This window comes from Balaenoptera borealis (genome assembly GCF_965194805.1).
Source record: "Balaenoptera borealis genome assembly, chromosome: 4".
NCBI classification, from domain to species: Eukaryota; Metazoa; Chordata; class Mammalia; order Artiodactyla; family Balaenopteridae; genus Balaenoptera; species Balaenoptera borealis.
In genome coordinates, this window is record NC_138861.1 from 67,411,275 (window position 1) to 67,433,458 (window position 22,184).

Here is a 22,184-nt window from a genome sequence, read left to right on the forward strand (position 1 = left end):
ATACTTTAAAAATACCTTGTATCATAGTTGATTATATCACCTAATATTACATTTTCTCAGAACACAATATGATAGTAGCTAGTGGTAGTCTGTACTTTGTTTAAATAGCATTGGGAAACCACTGTGTATTTGAAAATTTGCCAGATATATTTTATAAAATGGGTTTATTCATGTTATCTTACTTTAAAAATCTACTGTAAATTGCAATTTCTATGTAAAATTCATCCTTAGCTTTCACTGGTTTCACGTTAAAATTATTTATCATTATGCCTTGAAATTGTATTAAAATGATATTTCCTTGTTGTTTAAGGTGGGCCCTTTTTGAAGGACTACATAACCATTCAAAGTGTTGCATCTTCCTCCATTGTCACACTTTATTTTACAGACCTAGGTCAACAAGTCAGTTGGACTACAGTAAGTATCGATTTGAAATGCAATAAACATGTCCCACATTTTGACGTAATTTATTGACATAGAGGACATTTTCTGTCAAATAAATTCACAGTGAAACAAAATATTGTACTAAAGGTATTTTAAATTTTCCATTCTTACTATGATCAGTGGTCAAATTTCCATTCAAGAATTGGAGAAATGAAAATACATGGTTGAAAGAAGGAGGATAAATCCCTTTTTAAATGTCACTCTATCTTATGACCGATGGCTTTCTGCTTTCCCTATGCTTTGTCAGTTACATAGTGTTTCTTCAACTTTTCTTTCTAAGAGCCTCGGGATAACGAAGACCCATTTGTTTGGAAAGAGGGGAGAGAGAATATTCAATAAAAAATGTTCCAAGGCAGTGGGGAGGACATTTTAAAGACTGAGAGTGAAGTAGTAAGCCTTCTTTGTGTTGTCAGGGGTGGGGCATTCTTTTGACTTTCTTGAAGGAGGTGTTTTCAAAGTGGTGGCAACTGAATCCAATAACATTAGAAGAATGAAGACCATATTAAAAAACAGGAGGAATAAGAAACATAAAATACTTGACACTACTTCACAAGTATTGACGTATTCATGAGTAACGGAATAGATGGATCTTCAGTAGAAAGAAGCTATGAAGCTATGTGATATTTAGTGACAGGCAGTGAAGGAGTTAATCTGATAAATAATTTTGACTAGTTCAATCAATCTATTATTCAATTAAATTAAACCTATTTTTATATTGTTCAGATTTTTAAAGTTTTTTCTGATTACATTCTATTTCATATTTGTGATATGATTACTTTTAATATTTTCTATTCAAAATGGCTTTCTTTGGCCAGCATAGTGCTTTGAGTTTTCCCTTTATAGTTAAACAATCAATTTTTAAAATTATTACAGACACAGGATAATTTATACATTGTTATTTAATTCTCAAAAGGAGAAATTCCAGTTTCCATTCATTAATCAAAATGTTGTCACATGCTTTACTTTTCCAGCAATTTCTCCTTTAACATACATTATCTTCCTGTATTTAGATAATTATTTTAGTGTGTTTTGTTAAATGGTTCCTTTAGTTTCCAAGATTTTCTGGGCCTTTGAGTACTAATTTGTTGCACTAAAAACTGAGTTTATAGTATCCTGAATCCTTGTGAAGTATATCATAATGTTTACAAAACAATCTACTAATACATACATCATATAAGCAAAGGCCTTAATGCTTAAATGTGATATCTACAGACCTTTGCTAAAAGAGATTTTAGACTAGCAGATTTTGATTTTCAAAGGTTAAAATATTCACAGAGTATTTGTCCACATTTATGATGAAAAGGGAATTCTGTCTACAGAAGTAGTATCAGAGTGAGCGACAATAACTGTGAGTTCATAAGAAATTCCAGCTGCAGCATTTGGATAAGCACTGAGGAGAACAAGTGCTAAGGTAGAATTCTATGACAATTGTACTAGAAAATTATAGCTTATTTGGGAAGAAAGTCATTTAGGTGACAAAGAGAACTCTGAAAATAGTCTGGATATTGTAAAATCAACCCTATGGTTCACACACTCTTTTGCTACAAATGAGTCAGTCCTATTAAATGCTAAAAATATACACATTATATTGCAATCACACCCACTTTATATCAACCAAATTATACAATAAAAGCAATATTTTACCACACATAACATTCTTGCACATTCATAAAATATTAAAATGTACTCCTATAATAAAAGCATTATCATAAGTATTCTTTTTGTGAGAAATAATCTCTTTAATTTAGCAAAGTCAAAATTAAGATTTTAATAATATTTTTCATGAAATAAGAGTTTGTTACAGAATACTGAGAAAATTCTTGCCTCATGGAACTTATTGGAAGACTTAGGAGAAAGGCTTATTATAATAATATAATAATCCCCATCATATAAATCCTATTAACTAAAGATCTTATTCAGTTTTCACCATTTTTATATTCATTCATGTGTGTATATAGTCCTATGCAATTTATCTCTTGCATAGATTCATGTATCCACCACCAAAATCAGATACAGAATTATTCATTCCCACAGAGGAACTCCCTCATATTACCCCTCTGTATTCACACACTCTTTTTCCTATCCTGGGGCAACGACCAATCTGTTTTTCAACTCTATATTTCTGTCATGTGGCAATTGCTATATAAACAGAATCAAATATTTTTTGATTGACGTTTATTTTTCTCTAAGCATAGTGCCCTTGGGATCCATCCTGGCTGTTGCATGTATATCAATACTTAGCTTCTTTTTATTGGTGAGTGTATGTATGTAACAGGGTTTGTTTAATTATTCACCCACTGACAGACATTTGAGTGGTTGTCAGTATTTTGCTGTTACAAATAAAGCTACTACCTATCTGAGTGTAGGTGTTGGTATGAACATAGTTTTTTATTTCTCTGGGACCACTGTTGAGTTTTAAGAGAACTTTTATATTCTACATACAAGTCCTTTGTCTGATACGTGGTTTGCAAATATTTTCTCTGTTTTAACTAATCTTTTCACCCTCTTAACAGGACTTTAGTTGCTGTACGAAAAGTTTTCAATTTTAATGCAACCTAATTTAGTAATGTTTTCTTTTAAGGATCTTGCCTTCACTATCATATGTAAGAAACTTTTGCCTAGCCTTAGGCCCAGGAGTTTTTCTTTTATGAGCTCTTCTAATAGTTTAATAGTTTCATATTTTACGTTTTAATCATAGTTTTTTATTATAAAGAATTATCTATTTTTTAATTGTCAAAATTAATGTTTATTTTTAATTTGCCTCATGTGTCCTATAATCTATTTTTGGCTTTTTTTTTTCTTACTCCATATGGATTAATTGTCATGTCATTAATTTTCTATTAGCCTCTCTGGTATTTTGGTAGTTATATCTTATTTTTCACTAACTCTAGTGATTACCCAAGAGATTACAATGTGCATCTTTAAAATATTAAATACTAATAAAAATTGTTTGTTTATTAATGTGAAAATACTTCACAGAGAGTTGAATACCTTTAAGGTATTTAGGCTCCTCTTGACTTTTCTATTACTGTGATATATTTTAATTATATACTTTAAAGTTAAAATCCACTACTATAATATCATGGGGCCAATCTTTATTTAGATTTATCCTTTTTACTGCAATTTCATTTTTCCTTCTAATACTGAGCTTACATCTGGTATCATTATCCTTCTTCCTTAAAAACACTTTTAATGCTTTATTCTGGTCCTGTCTTTGATGAGTTCTCTCAATTCTTGTTCATCTTAAAATGTATTTATTGAACTTATTTAACTTCTATTCTTAGAGAATACTTTTGCAGAAAAAAATACATGTTGGCAGTTATTTTTGTCCTTACTTCACAAAACTGCATTATTTTGACTTCTGACTCCCACCGTTTTTGTTGAAAAGTCTACTGTACTCAAGTCTTTTCCCTGGCTTATTTAAAATTCTACTTTTGTTTGATTATCAGAAGTTTGATTATGGTGTACATAGTTATGATTGTGGTTTTATTTATCCTGCTTTGGGTTTATGTGTTATCTGAGTCTATGGTTTGACATATATTTAATTTGAAAAATTAGCATAATCTTGTCATCTTTTGATTCTCTATTATTCTCTTTGTATTCTCCTTCTGGGATTCATATTATGTTTTCATACTTTTCTTTCCAGAGTTTTCAAATATCTGCCTAAATTCTCAACCGTTTATTTTTCTTTGAACATTAAAAGATTGTTTTCTAAATCTAACTGATAATTCTGTTATGTGAATCTTTAGTTCTCCTGTTTTCAATGTTCTTCGGTTATGGTCACAATATCTTCACTCCTTGTATACCTGCATATTTCTGACTTAGTGAATTTATGTGAATAAATTTAAAGATAACTTGAGGCCTAGGATGATGTTATTGTCTTTCAAAGATAATCTATCATTCTGCAGATGGACTAATGGCACTATTGTGTACAGGTCATCTCATTCCAATCCATGATTGAAATGATTTCAGACTGAGCTTCAGTATCTATGAAGACAGATCTATTTCTGCCTCATCTTCACTCCTAAATTGTAACTCTTTTAGATCCCAGCCCAAATCCTGGAGATTTTATAGAGCCACCTCTGTCTTTGAAAGATACCAAGCAATAATTTTTGTACTTCCATTCTCAGGCACCCTCAAAAGATTTGGTCTTTTTATCAGGCTGTTACCAAGCTTCATATCCCAGGTCAATCACTACTCTGTAGCTCCATTTAAAACATCTTGACCTTCTAATTCTTCAGTGACTCAGTAGCTCTTTGGAGCATGAAAAACATTTCGATCAATTTTTCTTGCTGATCTCATTAGGATGGTTTGTTTGAATAACATGGGAATAGAACTCTCCATTATATGTTATGCATATAATAGTTAATTTTTCTTTAAAAAAAAAACCCTTCTAGTATCATATTAGCTTCAATAGTATTCACTGAGTAAAAAGTGATATTACTACTGGGAAATGTTTTTGTAATTTTACTTAGTAGCTCTCCTATCTTTGGAAAATTAAGGTTGGCACTACTTTATTTTTGTCAGCAATTTCTAACAACTGTGAAATGTGCAATTTATTTTGCTTTTGACTGTCAATTGCTATTTTAGAAAATAAGTAAAGCCAACACCACCCTAATAATGACAGGACTAAAAAAAAATTTAAGGGAGAATGAAATACATTAAGTGCAGTCTGAGTACAAGGGTCTTAATCAGTTCACAACAACTGCAGCTGAATGTTTCAATTTATATTCTCTAAACAGCTTATTGCCTTCTTCCTTGTCAATTTAGACATATACCAATTTGAATATTCCACAGAAGTTCCAAAAATCCCAATTACATAGCTTGCCTAGTAGAAATAATGGTTTTTACATTTAAAGCAACACCTAAGTTTAAAACAGAGAACTTTCTATAAGGAGAAGCATGAAAATAACTTGATGTTAGAAATAAATTGGAATTTAAAGTAGTATATATCTTCAAAGTAAAAAGAAAGTGCATCTGCTTATTTTGAATATAGAATCTCTATTAAACTTTTGGATTATGGAGTTCCCAGTCTTTGTAAATTCACCTGCTTTGCTTAGGCTGTATACCTGTAAATATATATGTTTGTATGTTTATTTTGGCTTTAGTCTTGTTTTTACTCTCTTTTGTGGTAGAAGAAGAGCAATTCCTGTTTCAGAAGTCTGTTGTATTAATATTTCTCTACATGGCTCTTGTTTTTCTTTACTCTAAATCTATTTTCTGATTACTTCCTAAATATAATCAAACATCTCTATTCCTTCTATCTGCACCCAAATAGACATTTTGCTTGAAAGATGCATTGTCTAAAAGTTATTTCTTATTATCCTCCAGTGCTTTCAGGTCCGGATGTATCCTTCATACTTTGGTACTCTTTTAACCCCCATGTTTCAGCATGAACAATATTTGTGATAAAATGCTGGGTCTTCTAGAACATATTATTGTAAGCTAGCAGGCTCCCCTGATTTTTTTTAGGAGATGATGGAGATAAGATTGTAGTTTAATTTTCTCTGATCCAAAAAAGTTTCATATTTGTGATAACATTTTTAATAACTTAATAAAGAGTGACATTTGGTCAGGTTAACTATTGTTTACAACACTTTTCATTTCTGACATATTACTATAGAACTTGCTCAAAATTGACTTGACTAGGTCAGAGGTATTGAAATAGATATTTTAAACTTTTTGTTGTAATAAAACAATCACTATCCTAATTATTCTAGAGTATTATTAACTAGATTCTATTATCAGACATTCAAAAGTGGTAAACATTTTTATTCCATATGTGAATAATTAGGAATGTTGTATGCCATAAATTAATATAGTCTCTTCTCTCAGTAAAAATGTTGCTTTAATACTGAATTTATCGGATGTTGCACTGTTCTTATCCTCACATAAACGTCTTTTTTGCCTCATGAGATAATAAATATCATTTAGAAAAAGTATAACTGAAGAAACCTGCATGTATAAATAGCTATTTATATGTGTGTATATATACATATATATGTAATTATATATGTATGTGCATATATCATATATCTTAACCATGTAGCTACACAAAATTCTCACCAGAGATAAGAGCATAATTAATAATCAATGTGAACACCTGTATTTTTGAGCAAAATGTGTACAACTTCAAGTTTCCTACCTTAGAAAAACGAGGAAAATTGGCAAAGACAAAGCAAAGTAGTAATGGCAGTCGAATTTATCATTGTCATGTTTGTATTCTTTCTCTTCTCTTTGAACACCTGTAGGGGAAATTATTTTCGCTTTTCTGTCTGAAATTTTCAGAATGTGACTTTAACCTGGTTTTAGCATCAAAACAAAACCAAATAACTGACAGTCACCAGATTCAGAAAACTATTAGAAAACAAGTCAATTATCTTTCTGCAATCACAAGGTCTCATTTTCAATTATCTTTCCAATTTTTATGATTGTCTCTCTGTAGATTGGATATCTCTCTCCACATACATGGCTGCCACTTAGCTCCAGAATTCAGAAGTCAATCTTATAAAACTACTCACTCAGACTCATTAGAATTAATCTAAAATTTCCAAAAGAGAGAAATTATTTCAATCTGAATAAGTGTCAAATCAACTGAGTTCAAAATGACATGGCCATAAAAAGATTAAAAGAAAGAAAGAGAAACTATTTCCCATTCCATTCAATGACAAAGACAGTTAACACAGAAGATTCATTTGTATGGGGCTGGAGAGACATGAGAAATGCATTTATGACTGTTTGATTAAATAAAAATTCCTGTGTACTATTTATGAAGAAATCATTATGTTCAATATTTTTAGTTAAATTAACCATTTATGATTGTCCTTTTCCTTAACACTTGGCTAATTCTTCCAAGGAAGACTTCTTACTATTTGCGATAGCACTTAATTTAGTTCTTTTTCAAGAATAGATGCTCACCTGTCCATTTCACCAATTTACGTAGCAGGCTAAGTCTGTGGACATGCTTATTATGGTCCTAAGTAAATCTTAATCATATCTATAAAATGTACTGTTTAATCTAAATCACCTTCTTTTTTTAGGTATTTTTGGCTGAATACACAGGACCTCTGCTAATATATCTCCTCTTTTATTTGAGGATCCCATATATATATGACATGAAAGAGAGCTCTAGAAGATTACGTCACCCAGTGGTACAGTAAGTAATACATATACATGGAACATACAGATTAAGGAGGAGACAAACTAGTACACAGATATTATGCTAATAAATATTTTTTGTAAACGCAATTATAGTGGATTCAATTTTAGGGTAATATAATTTAGATAACAAGAAATAATGTATGCATGCCAATTTTTAAGTTTATAAACAGGAACTATTACTTAATATACTTAATACTTTAAGTATACCTTAAACAGAGGTAATTTCAATTAATTATGATCACAATCAACAAGAGAAAAGCTTAATATTACAAAGTTGAGAGGCCATATATAGGACTCAAAATATTAATACTTCTCTAAAAACATGGGCAACATTGCGTAGAAAAGAAATAATGACTGAACTAATAAACTGGAAGAAAAAGGTTTTAAAAATTACAAAATCAAATTTTACTTTTAACCAGGACAGTTATCAAAGCAGAATATATAACTATAGTTCTTCACGTATTGTGGAAATAGTCTCCCTTTCTCCCTCTCTCTCTTCATATCAAATAACAAATTAAAGAGAAAGAATAATCATTCAAGATGCTACAGTGACATGTAGAGTTAGCAATTTGTTAAAAAAAAAAAAAAAAAAAAAGGAACCTGGGCAAATGACTAAACTCTAAGTGAATTAAGAAGCAAAATTCAGGTCATAAGGATGCCAGAAGACAGAGAATAATTTGACTCCTGGATTTCTCATCTCAGATTTGTCTTTCCTTCACTCTTAATTCTGTACTCCAGCCACAATTACCACCCTTCTTGCCCTGATACCTACCATGCCCTTACACACCATCCTTCTTCCTCCATCCTTCCTCCACTGCCTCCCTCCTCTTTATTTTTTCAAACTTCAAATAGAGCTCAATATTACTTAGTATTAGCCATTCCTATTCCTTCAATGAGAAATACGTTACTAAAATGTTTTTCCTTTATACAATTTATTACTTTAAAATTATATATTTACATAGTCATTTGTGTCCTTCCCTCTATAGAGTTTAATTTCTATAATGGGTGTCTTTTGGTGTTCAGTCAATTTTGCTGCTTAACGCATTACCTGATTTATAAAAAATACTCAATAGTAATGCTCTGAATGGATAAATACATGAACCAGTTACATGAAAATTTATTTTACATTAGGCACTTTTATAGTATAAAAACAGAGGAACCTGATCTGGATGTGAGTTTTGAGATGGGCTTTTCTATGAAAGTTATGTCTGAACTTTTTTCTTTGTTTTCTGAAGGGACATGTCAGATTTTAACTAGTAAATCTGAGGAATCTTCATATGGAAATTATCTGTGGTACATAGCAGTTTGATGCTTTGTAGGAGCAGAGAGAAAGCTAGTAGAGCAGAGGTACAGAGAAGCAAGGGGAGATTGGATCTCAGGGATCATAGTCAGGTCAGTACCTGGCAAGTTGTTCAGGGCCTTTTGGAATGTTAAAGCCTACCTTTCTTTTTCTTAAGTTAAGAGAATGCCTAATTCATTTAGAAAGAGTCTGGGGTGGAGTGTTCATAGGAGAATGTAATTGCCCTCATTTTTTAGATCAAATATATAATGTGTACCAGATATATATCACAGCATGAAAAAAGAACACTTTTTTTTTTCCCCCAGCAGCATTCTCAAAGGAATTGACCGATAGTTGGTTATTATTCTTAAACACAAACACAGCATGTTTTGTAACATCTCAGTGATAAATGTATCTGTGCCACATTCTTCCTAAGGAGCAAATATGTTAAGTTTATATTAAATCATTCAGAGGAGATACACACAAACACATAAACTACTTTTGAAATTTAAGTGTCTAGTAGAGGTCAGGTCATCCCTCATATCTCACACTCCATCTAAAAAAACTCTAAAATCTTCTATTTTTTGCCTTTACTGAGCCCTTCTCAACTCCGGGAATCCTTCCACTGTGCCCTTTGCAATTCAAAGTCCACTGTTCGCAAAATTTCTTATATCGTCAACCTTTTATCTGAACATTGCCTTCATATTCTTCCTCAACAGAAACCTGGTACACTGCCTCCCTTGCAGCTCTATAAAGTGTCTTCTTTCACAGCCCTCATACCTTGAAACTTACTTGATGAAACATAAGATATTTTCAAATATTACATTTGGAAAAAAGAGACCCAAGCCTATTTATGGATGTTCAATTAGTTTAGTACTGGAAAGAGAAAGAGTTGATGTTTGAAGGGAAGTCAACCATAATTAAATAGAAAGAATATTTTGGAATGAAATCAAACTTGGTAAGTGCAAAGTCCAATAATGTGCAAAGTGGTATATATCCAGATATTAAGTCATAGCTAGCTGCTATGCTAATATCTATGCCCTAATGGTGTAATATAAATTAAATATGTGAACTAATTTAATCATAGTTTAAATTAAAATTTCTCATTCAGTTCTCTGCTACATTGCTGGGCATAAGATAATTTTTCTGCTTTCTTACAAAATGGAAATTTCTCCTACTCAGGTATTTATATAAATATTCTGCAAAAGAACCAACAAGTTAAGAGAGATGCTGATTCTCTTACCAGTCCTTTGAACCCACATGCAAACTTCTATATCAGGATGTTTGTTTTTGCTTCTCTTACTGTCTAGAAAGCTCTGTCCCCAAATATCTACACTTTGTTTTCTCACTTCTTTCAGAATTTGTCTATTGTTCTTAGATATACACATCACACAGAACATGTCTCTCCCATAATAGGTGCACAATTATATTTTTATGAATTAATGAATAATGATATATTCCCTAATGATTTAGCCAGGTTGGTTTGTTTTTATTTGATTAATTATTTGTTTTCCCTAAAGTCATTCTTGTTAATACCAGAAATCATTAATTCATTGTGTTTAATATAAACTTACAGTGTAGACTCAATGTTTGATTTTACATATTGTAAATGAAATGCTTATTTTTATGCTTAACCTTTATATATTTAAGTATACAATCTTTGATTCTTATTGATTTTCTTGAATAACAATTATAGTTTTTGAAGTTTTACAGGTTTATTTATAATAAAATAGGTGTGTATTTTAATAGAAATATATTTTAAATATAAACAAGAAAACATGCTTCTATAAATCATATTTGACATTTACTTTTTAAATATTAGTTATATAAATGACAAGAAGAGGTGATACGTTAGAACAGCAACAAAAACAAAGCAACCAAAGCAACACATAATACTGCAATATGTTAGGCAGTCAAAGACCAAACATAAAACAAACTAAACAAAACAAAAGCTGCATTGACTCCATAGGAAAGGAAATTCGAACTTTTTCAGTCTATGGTACTTGCTAAAGGACAATCAGACAATGAAAAAAGTATTTTGAATATTATAAAATGTCAAATGCATTGTAAGTATCTTTTGAATACTTTTAAAGTTGTAAATTTTCTGCTTCAATCTTAAGCCATTTTGATATGAGCATATTTACCATTATTATATTGATATATATATTCCTTGGGCAGATGTGAACATACAGTTTATGACTGTTATTATGAAATATCATGAGAGTCATCAGAAATAAATTTATAGAAACTGTTGTTACAATACTTTTATTATTAAATAACTTTAGAAATTTTCTAGAATAAATAAAATAAAAATATCAAAAAAACTTGTGTTTTGGTTACCAGAAACAATATTTCCTGATAAATAGAAAGTTGTAGCATACAAATGAACCTATTTACAAAACAGAAATGAAGTCACAGATGTAGAAAACAAACTTATGATTACCAAGGGGGAAAAGTGGGGGAAGGATAAATTGAAAGATTGGCATTGACATATACACACTACTATGTATAAAATAGATAACTAATAAGAACCTACTGTATAGCACAGGGAACTCTATTCAATACTCTGTAATGATCTATATGGGAAAAGAATCTAATAAAGAGTGAATATATATGTATATGTATAACTGATTCACTTTGCTATACAGCAGAAACTAACACAACATTGTAAATCAACTATACTCCAGTAAAAATTAATTTTAAAAAAGATGTAACTTCAAAAATAAGAAAAAGGGACTTCCCTGGTGGTCCAATGGTTAAGACTTTGCCTTCCAATGTAGGGGATGTGAGTTCAATTCCTGGTCAGGGAGCTGAGATTCCACATGCCTCGAGGCCAAAAAACCAAAACATAAAGCAGAAGCAATATTGTAACAAATTCAATAAAGACTTTAAAAATGGTCCACATAAAAAAATAATAAAATAAAAAATAAAAATAAATAAGAAAAAGAAAGTTGTAGTAAACTAAAAAAAAAAAAAATTAAAACATCTTATGTATAAGGTGACCCAGATTTTTGGAAGGGAATTTAATGTGTTTGTGTTTTATTCTCTTTCTAGCTTGGCCTGCTTCTGTCATTGTATACACTATATCCGATACCTTTTGGAAACCTTATTTGTTCACAAGGTTTCCGCAGGACATACACCTTTGAAAAATTTGATAAAGGTGGGAACTGATATGTTTTGTAATTTTAATTGTTATTGAGAAATTTTACATATTGGATCATCTGCATCATCATTAAATCATGTTTATTTCTCTCAAGCTTAGATTTTTCTATTCAGCTGTATCAGTATATCTTAAACATTCTGCCCCTGAAATGCCATTTCCTGAGCAATCTAGTTCATTGGAGCTGCCCTCAACCAATAACATCACATAAAATATTTGGCATGACCTTACGTTACAAGTTACATACTTTTAGGCACCTTTAATTTTGGAAATACTTAGCACTGAATTCAGATTAAGTGCCACTTGAAGAGGAAGAATCTCATATATAAACCCTCTTATAAATATACATTTGTGTGATTAAAATGATGATGCTACATCCTATATTTGTGATGGGTGTCAGTGTAATGACAATATCTTTGCTCTTCCCCAAAATGGTAAATACAAACGTTATTAACCATCAATTAACTATCAAGAAAACGGGAAATGTTCTGGAACATTAAAATGGAAATGTACATTAGATAACATGGTGCAATTCAGTTTTCCAATTCAAATTAAAATTTATTTTAATTTATTTTCCAATTTAAAATTTAGTTTCAGAATGAATTATTTCTTTACTAAAATATTCCTGAGTTTTAGCAAATATCTGTTTTCTAAAAATTTCAACAAGCAGACATTCTACTGTTGTCATTATAATGAAACAGTAAACTCTAGAACTTTTACAAACCTCAAAAAATCATTTAGACTAGCTTCTCTTTCGAGAGAAGGTATTAAAATTCGTCATGTAAGATCAGCATCATAGCCTAGTACACCTAAAACCAGGCCATTTCCCTCTATAATCAATCAAGAAACATTACTACTAATGATTAAATAATTCATTCTTTTATTCATTTACTGTTGGAAAATAGCTATTTATTATTTTTATTACTTCACTCCTATTTACTACTTGATAGACAAAAGCTATTCTTGAAAAATCTTCATACATTGTTACATTTCTCTATATCCTAAATACTCATTTATATTAACAAGTGTTGAGCAAAGAAATGCATTTTCTTAGTGATATCAAATAGGTACTTTTAAAATGCTACTTTACTGAATGAAGAAGCATTCCATTTAACTAGCTTAGAAAATTTATAACAGTTTTTATACCAAAATGCTGCAGTGTGGCATATAAATGTATGGGGTGACTTCAAATGATGCGATATATATTATATATATATATATTCCCTAACTTTTATTTTGTTTTATTTGTAGAGTTGTGCCTTTTATTGGGGATTCACTTCTTGGATTGCCTACTACATTAATCACCCACGGTATACACCACCATGTATGTAGAAATTATTCTTAACTATACCCATACTAAATTGCCAACATCAAAACTCTGTTCTAAACTACATAGAGATGATGAACGACATGGAACATATAAAGGAATAAGAAAATAATGAAAAAATGTCAATTTTAAATTGCTTTCATAATACTCCATTAAATTTTTATGTAGGCTTAAAAGACCATATTTGACTGACATATTTTGATTTATTTTCTTTCCATAGAAACTCTAGCAAAAAATGTAAGTTGATTATAAACCTTCAAAATGACAGATAGTAAAATGAAAGAGGAAAGATGAAAAAGAAACATGCCATATGATCACATAATCATGTACAACCATCAGGATTTTTAAAATAAATAATTAAATTATTCTTTTAATTATAACTTCAAAAGAAAAAAATAGAGGCTTTTTTTCCTGTGGCATATTGTTCCCTATTTATAACTTTATTAAATCTTGTCCCTTGACTCAGATGAAGCAATTTAGTGAACTGCACACTGGAACCAAATCTAAATCCTCAATTCCTAATCTTGGGGGAAACATACCTGTCCTGATCAAAGAATTCCATTTCTTTTATCTTCTGTGGACCTTTCTCTTCTCAGCTTTTACTGCAGCTCACAAGGCACACACAGCAGAGCCCTAGTGTTATGTGTTGACATTTCATATTTAACTGAGAGTTATTTTTTTGTGGTCTATTTCTAGTTTATAAAGTTTGAAAATAAATGGATATAAATGATGTATTCAAGCTTTATTTTAGATTTTATAAAATAACATAAACCTTAAAGACATTAAAATAAATTAATATCTTTTCTTGAAGCACTGACACAGAGAATTACATTATTCAGGGTTTTTGCCAAAATCAGCAAATCTAGTTCAGCAATCACAGTAAATGATTGCAATGTTCAGAACTTTAACTCTTCTAAATACTAACAAATTAACTATGAATATTGAAGGAGAAAATTCCCTGATCTCACAAAACTCTAACTGATTTTTAAAAATATTTTAACAAAAGATGTACATTCTAACTTTAGAACATGAACAGAAAATTTTTTTTTAAGATATTTTTTATCCATAGTATGTTTAAACAGAGGAGCCTCTGAAAAATGCTACATTCTTATAACTGATACAAAATAATAGAGGTTAACTGTGTTAATATATGCAAAATATTTATGGAAAACTTATTGTTTGTCAAGAACTGCAAAATTGCTATTTCTTTTGTAATTAGAAACAATATTATTAGGTAGGTGTTAATATTCCCCACTATATATTAGGAAAATAAGGCTCTGAAAGTTTACTTTTACTGTGCTTAAGACTCTTAAATGAATATGATGTAAGTAGGACTCAAACAATGTGAAAATATATAGAGCATTACAATACCTATTCCAAGTGGAGAGTGAATATCATCTACAGGCACTGCATGCTTTGCATGGCTCTGATATGCATGGATTTCAGTTTTTATGGTTTATTTAAATAATACCAGCCCCTAAAACCATGCTTCAAATTCAGTTACCACATATGCTAATTGCAATTGCACAAAGTACAAATTTTGCAGCTAGCTCTTTAGTCCACATATCACTCTATAAATAACGGATGCACATCATGGTCAGTGACATCTGATGGTGGTTGATAACTGCACGTCTCTTATTCATTTCACTCACAACCAGCAAATAACTGGAACAATTGTGGAGTCTGGGAGGTCCAAGATCAAGGTGCTGGCAGATGGGGTTCCCTGGTGGGGACTCTCTTCCTGACTTGCAGATTGCTCCCTTCTGTGTGCTCACGTGGTGGAGAGAGAGAAAGCAAGCTCTCTGGCATCTCTTCTATTAAGGACACTAATTCCCATCAAAAGGGCCTTAACCTCATGACCTCATCTAAACTTAATTACTTCCCAAAAGCTCCGTCTCTAAACACCATTATATTGAAGGTTGTGGTTTCAACATCTAAATGTTGGGAGGCACCATTCAGTCTATAGCAATAGTGGTGGGGGGCCTAGGATAATTAGCCCACATTGCAGGCAAATAATGGGATCTAATTTGTCATATGATTATGACATTTGTTAGGTTTTATTTTTTCCTTAGAATTTCACTTTTCTGCTAAATGCTACAAAAAGTTCGATCCTTGCATTCATTATCTCTGCCTAAGATTTTTAAAGATTGTTCTTCCCCTTTTATAACTCTTTGATTAGAATTTATAGATTAAAATTTTTGATTATATATTAGATTGTAAATGCTGTTCCTTCAAAGTAGAACTAGTACAAACTACACTATCTTTATTTTTTTAATTAATTTTATTGAAGTATAGTTGATTTACAATGTTGTGTTAGTTTCCACTGTGCAGCAAAGAGAATCAGTTATACACATACCTGTATCCACACTTTTTTAGATTCTATTCCCTTATAGGTCATTACAGAGTATTGAGTAGAATTCCCTGTGCTATACAGTATTTTCTTATTAGTTATGTATTTTATATATAGTAGTGTATATATGTCAATCCCAATCTCCCAATTTATCCCTCCCCCCATTCCCCCTAGGTAACCATAAGTATGTTTTCTACATCTGTGACTCTATTTCTGTTTTGTAAATAGGCTTATATGTGGAATCCAAAAAGAAAAAAAAAGGTACAAACTACATTATCTTTAGATGAGATGAACTAAACCTGAAAACATAGATAAGTACAAAAATTTTTAAACAAAAATTTTAAAACTAGATACTTAAAAACCTATTCCTAAATAACTATTGAATCTAAAAGTAAAAATACTAACATTACAGCAAAGACTATGACAAAGTGACAAAAGAGTAAACAGTACACATCAAAGCTTTTTTTAGCCAAGTAGTTACAATCTTATTAAATAATCATATTTAAGGAAAATGAAACAAACATACTAATTAAACAAGTTAAAAATTCCTTTATATTAAAACACTGTACTCAAACTATATGCCGCGTTAAGTTCAGGTACTTAAGAGTTGTAGAATAGTTGAGCCAATTTTTAAATTATTTCCCTTGAAAATTTTCTTTAAAACCTGAATGCTTACAATGTAATCTTCCTTCATTTCATCCTTACAATTAGAAGAAAGAAAGAAACAGTGGTTGTATTTTTTATGTGTGTTTAATTTTTTCATCATATTTTTCTGTGCTTTCACTTTGTATATGTTCTTTTGACTTACATACTCAAGTGTTTAATTCAGGATATTTTGTCCTTACTACAGATATGATAATTAATTTTCCGTTATTTTTATGTTGTCATAATTTACATTGTGCTTTGCCCTTTACATCAACTGGGTTTTTTTTTTTCACCTCTTTCTGTATTCTCTGCATTAACAATTTCACGTTTTTTATAGCCCTGTTCTCAACAGATTTGACTGCACAAAATAAACAGCATCTGCACATTTACACAAAGTACTTAAATGAAAAACAACATATTGGTATGTATTTCCAACACATATACCATTAGGGAGGTCACTTTACATACTTGAACAATATTTAAAATAAATAAGAAAAATATATTATCATAATTGGACTGCCCAATGGCAAGAATATTCCATTAACCATAAACTGGAATGCATATGTTCAGGAAGTTTAATAGAAAAATATTTAGTATCAAAAACATTCAAGGAAAAATGACCTACATTTTTGCCTATCTAAATCTGAAATATTATACAAATTGTAAAAACATTATAGGAAGTTTTAATGGTGTCTAACATTTTTTTCTAGAAAGTTTGTTTCAAATTATATTATCTGCAACTTTTTTTGGAAATAAATATAAAAATACTTTAAAATTACACTCTTTGGCCCAGTACCTTTTTATCACATCATTATTTATTCTCACTAAAAAATGAAAACAAGGCATATCTTCACAGTCTTGATGCATGAAATGTTCTGAACCCTCTCATCCTTGTGTTAATATCTATTCATCTTTTTAGATAAAAGTTCAGTCATGTACGCAAAGTTCTCCCTGATCTCCCTGATTACAATAAATCCTTCTTTTTAGCTCGTATATTAAATATTGCATAGATCCTTCTCAGTAACACATTAAAGTTGCATGCTTCTATTTGTTAGCATGTGATGAGTATTTGTTTCCTTGTCAGAAAATAATTTCTATTAAGATAAGGGTTGCATTTGTGTTTATTTATAATTAATTTCTCCACAATCACACAGCCTGCCATATAAATTTCTAAAAACTGGTGTTGAATTAGTGAAGTTTAGTCTAGTAGTAGATACAAATTTTTAAAAATTATGGTCTATAGGGATGAATACCAGCTAATTATTATGATTTAGCTAGAGAAAAATGTTTAATTATATGGCAAAACATGTATAACATAATATTAAGGGAATAAGTGATTATAAAATAATTCTATCAAATATGGTAAAAGTATATAACAAATATGTATATTTCCAAAGGGAAAAATCTGAATATTAACTGCTTTTCCATGGATGAATTTTGTTTTCCCTTTACACTTTTATCTCTTTCAAAAATGTGTCCATTAATATATTTTATTTTATAATAATATATATGTACTTTATAAAAACAAAACTTCCAATACATGTACATGTTTTACATATATCTATGCATAAATACTTATATAAAATTTAACTATATTACCCTCTTAAGTTTCTAGCCCATGGAAATAGAACTTAAATAAAAGATTTATATGGAAAGATGTTTGAAACAGTACTGTCTATTATTTATAAAACTAAAGTAATTCTAATTATGCAGCAATTGGATAATATTTAATGTTTTAAGACTAGCCACATTATACATTATGATGTAGTTTCTACCATACCTTTGACAACGAATATTTAATAATATCGTAAAAGTCTTTAAATATATTCTTACGTTAAAAACCCGATTCAAAATGAGTAATTATATTAATTTTTATTTGTAGATGTGTTTATATAAATAAATGCAATTTACATAAAACTAGAAGAAATGCAACTGTTAATGCAGATAATGAGCTTATTAGATAATTTTATTTTTCATTATTTTTGTATATTCCAAATTCTCCACTATAAACAAGGTGAATTTAGAACTCTGTTTCAAATTCCATTTTGTTCATTACTCTTTATATGATTTGGCAAGTTATATAAAGTATAATTTTTTACTGTAAGGTGAGAACAATAATATTTGCGTCATGTGTTTGTTTTTATGATGAAAATATATAAAACACTTAAAATATTGCCTGTTGCAAAACATCAATGCAAAAATAAAAATTACTATTATTAGCATTTTTCTTTCTATTGTTGAACATTAAAAAAGAAGAGACATTATTGAGTGCAATTACACACTAGGTCATACTAATATGCTTTTAAAATGACGAACAAGGTAAATTAAATCTGCTTTCAAAGAGTTTACTAATAAAAATTATAAATAGACTCCATTTATATTCTAAATATCATTAGGTCACTGGAAGAAAAGTATATATAGAAAGCAAAATATTGTCATCTCTTTAGATTGCAAAAGTATCATTCCAAAAGGTCAGATAGTACATATCACATATCACATAGTACTTTTTATTAGAGGGTAGTGATATCCAATAAATCTTTCCTGAATTATATCTATAGTTTGCCAATCCAAAAAAATGAGTGTTTACATAACATCTTCTTTTGCTTTCTAGCATTTGGAAACAGGCAAGTCACAGTATCTGCTATCAATTTTCTGGTATGTATTATTTATATTATTTGCTATTCATGCTCTAATTGTGACATTATTAAGCATTCAAATAGATTGCATTTAAGGATTTGTCATGTAGAAAATATGGTTTATTTTTATATTATATGCATAATGGCATTAAATGAAATAAATCAAATAACTTCCCATAATCAAGTCATTAGCTCTCTAAATCTTTTCATCATAATGTTCTACTCATCTATAAAGGATGATTAGAATTATTTGAAATATAGTAAAATTTGGGGGAAAAATTAAACTTAGTAATTCTTCCAGTTGTCTGCACATTTACCAACTTACAAACTGCTAAGAGCAGAAAGTTTTACAAGTCTACCTGATGATTATCCAGAAAACTTTGGCGTAATTGTTAAGTAATTCTGAATGAAAACAAAGTCTACTTTTATGAATGAAACAGGGCTCTATACTAATTGTCCTCAGTCCAGTTCTTTAGATCATTCTATTTAACTTCACATATGCATTGTCTGAATCTGATACAAACCAATCTGACTACAAGATTCTTTATTATTTCTGAAATGCATTAATTATTTTCTTAGATATATATTTAGCTCCACATGCCATATAACTCCATGATTTCATTCTTTAGTCGTGTTTTCCCTCATTCTTGCACTTGATAGATTAACTCCCACTATTCCTGTCCCTGATACATTGATAAGCACCCATGATTCACGTACATGACAAGATCCTTTGTGAAGTTTGTATTGAACAACTTATATCCCACCATTTCATACAAGGAACAAATTATACACTACACTTTGTAAAAAGCTCTCATATGAACCTTTATGTGTATGTGTGTGTATATACACATAGATATATATGAATATAGAATTAATAATTTAGTTAATTACATCCACTACTGTGTTGGCTGTGAGAGGGGCAGGTTATGCTTTTATCATTTTAGCACCTAGTATTGTACAAGTGTACTCACCACTTGCTTGAATAAATTACAAATTATTTTATTTAGAATTTTAAAGCAAATAGTTTGTAAATATATCACTGCCTTTTAATTTTCCATGTGTGTATACTGTTTATAGTCAGCAATCTTGCAATTCATTTATTTTGATGCCTTCATTGTTAACCTATGTTGAACCAAGTCTAATGTTCTCTGTATATTAACTACTCAGTAAATGTAAGCAAATGGAAGAATAAATTGATGAGTGAAAAAAATAATAACCACACACTTGGTATTTATTCAGATATGTATTTAGATTAATATCTGATTGTTTTATTTTTCCTCCTTAAGATATCTCCTACTTTTTTTTGCAACTCATTTACTGTCATTTATTTCATTGTAAATATTTACACAGCTCCCATTTTATATAATATTCTTGACTTCTTCCCTTTTTTCAAATGTGATACGGTTATAAATCCATGGCTCTGGTGTGAAAGAAAAATTTTAAGAAAAATTGTAACTTTTTAAAACACTATATGTCATAATAGTTATAATATTTTTCTTAAAAAGTGAAAAGACACATAACTGGAAATAATCAAAATTCGAATAGTTTGTTATGTACACTTTCCCCTAAAGGTTTTTTAAAACTCTGCCCTTTTTATTAACATACTAGTTCTTCCTCCTCATACATGCCTTTATTAGTCAGTGCTATTTTATACATTATCCACTGGAAAACATTCATTAAATAATAACAAGAAGAATTAGGCAAATAGGAAAACTTTACCACAGTTGCTGTCTTATAGGAGCCAAGGCACCAAACTACACAAATACCAATTAATAGTAGCATAGACTATGTCCAATACAGACGTACTAGGTAAACGTAATAACTTTAATTCCACATTTCAAAGCAACATAAGTTCCACTGTGGCTCTGTTAAAATTGTAAATTGTGATGACAAATATAAAAGGTCTCTTAGCATAACCCTCCCAGACTTCAGACAAGACTACAAAGCTACAGTAATCAAAACAGCATGGTACTGGCACAAAAACAGATATATGGATCAATGGAACAGAACAGAGAGCCCAGAAATAAGCTCCCACACCTACAGTCAATTAATCTTCGACAAAGGAGGCAAGAATGTATAATAGAGAAAAGAAAGTCTCTTTGGCAACTGGTGTTGGGAAAGCTGGACAGCGTCATGTAAATCATTGTAGTTAGAACACTCCCTCACACCACACACAAAAATAAACTCAAAATGGCTTTAAGACTTAAATATAAGACATGACACCACAAGACTCCTAGAAGAGAACATAGGCAAAAGATTCTCTGACATAATTTGTAGCAAAGTTTTCTTAGGTCAGTCTCCCAAGGCAGTAGAAATAAAAGCAAGAATAAACAAATAGGACCTAATCAAACTTATAGGCTTTTGCACAGTGAAGGAAACTATAAACAAATGAAAAGACAACCTATGTTCAGGGAGAAAATATTTGCAAACGAAGCAACAGACAAGGGCTTAATTTCCAAGATATACAAACAGCTCATACAACTCAATAACAACAGCAACAAAAACAAAAAACAACCCAATCAAAAAATGGGCAGAAGACCTAAATAGACATTTCTCCGAAGAAGACATACGGATGGCCAATAAGCACATGAAAAGATGCTCAACATTGCTAATTATTAAAGAAACGCAAATGAAAACTACAATTATGTATCACCTCACACCATTCAGAACGGCAATCATTCAAAAGTCTACAAATAACAAATGTTGGAGATGGTGTGGAGAAAAGGGAACCCTCCTACACTGTTCGTAGGAATGTAAATTAGTGCAGCCACTATGGAAAACAGTATGGAGGTTCCTTAAAAAACTAAAAATAGAGGTACCATATGATCCAACAATGCCACTCCTGGGCATGTATCTGGAGAAAACTATAATTCAAAAAGATACATGCACCCAATGTTCACAGTGGCACTATTTACAATAGCTAAGACATGGAAGCAACCTAAGTGTCTATTGACAGATGAATGGATAACAAAGATGTGGTATATATAATGGAATATCACTCAGTCATTAAAAATAAAATAGTGCCATTTGCAGCAACATGGATGGACCTAGAGATTATCATACTAAGTGAAGTAAGTTAGACAGAGAAAGACAAATATCATATGATATCACTTTTATGTGGAATCTAAAATATGATACAAAACGGAAACAGACTCACAGACATAGAAAACAAACTTAGGGTTACA

General features: G+C 30.3%; 1 protein-coding gene across 3 annotated transcripts in view; it reads left to right on the plus strand.

Annotated features, from left to right (window-relative positions):
* Positions 1 to 22,184, plus strand: part of TECRL (trans-2,3-enoyl-CoA reductase like) — a 162,423-nt gene that overhangs the window by 81,514 nt on the left and 58,725 nt on the right. For 2 of the 3 annotated variants that reach the window (XR_014244013.1, XM_082390267.1), the window contains exons 4-9: positions 311 to 414; positions 7,482 to 7,597; positions 11,936 to 12,041; positions 13,293 to 13,365; positions 15,947 to 15,979; positions 18,975 to 19,018. Coding sequence is in view for 2 of the 3 variants with exons in the window: in XM_082390267.1 (XP_082246393.1) it covers positions 311 to 414; positions 7,482 to 7,597; positions 11,936 to 12,041; positions 13,293 to 13,365; positions 15,947 to 15,979; positions 18,975 to 19,018 (476 nt within the window). In the remaining variant the exon portion in view is untranslated. The remainder of the gene's footprint in view (positions 1 to 310; positions 415 to 7,481; positions 7,598 to 11,935; positions 12,042 to 13,292; positions 13,366 to 15,946; positions 15,980 to 18,974; positions 19,019 to 22,184) is intronic. The other variant, XM_082390268.1, reaches the window with a different exon arrangement.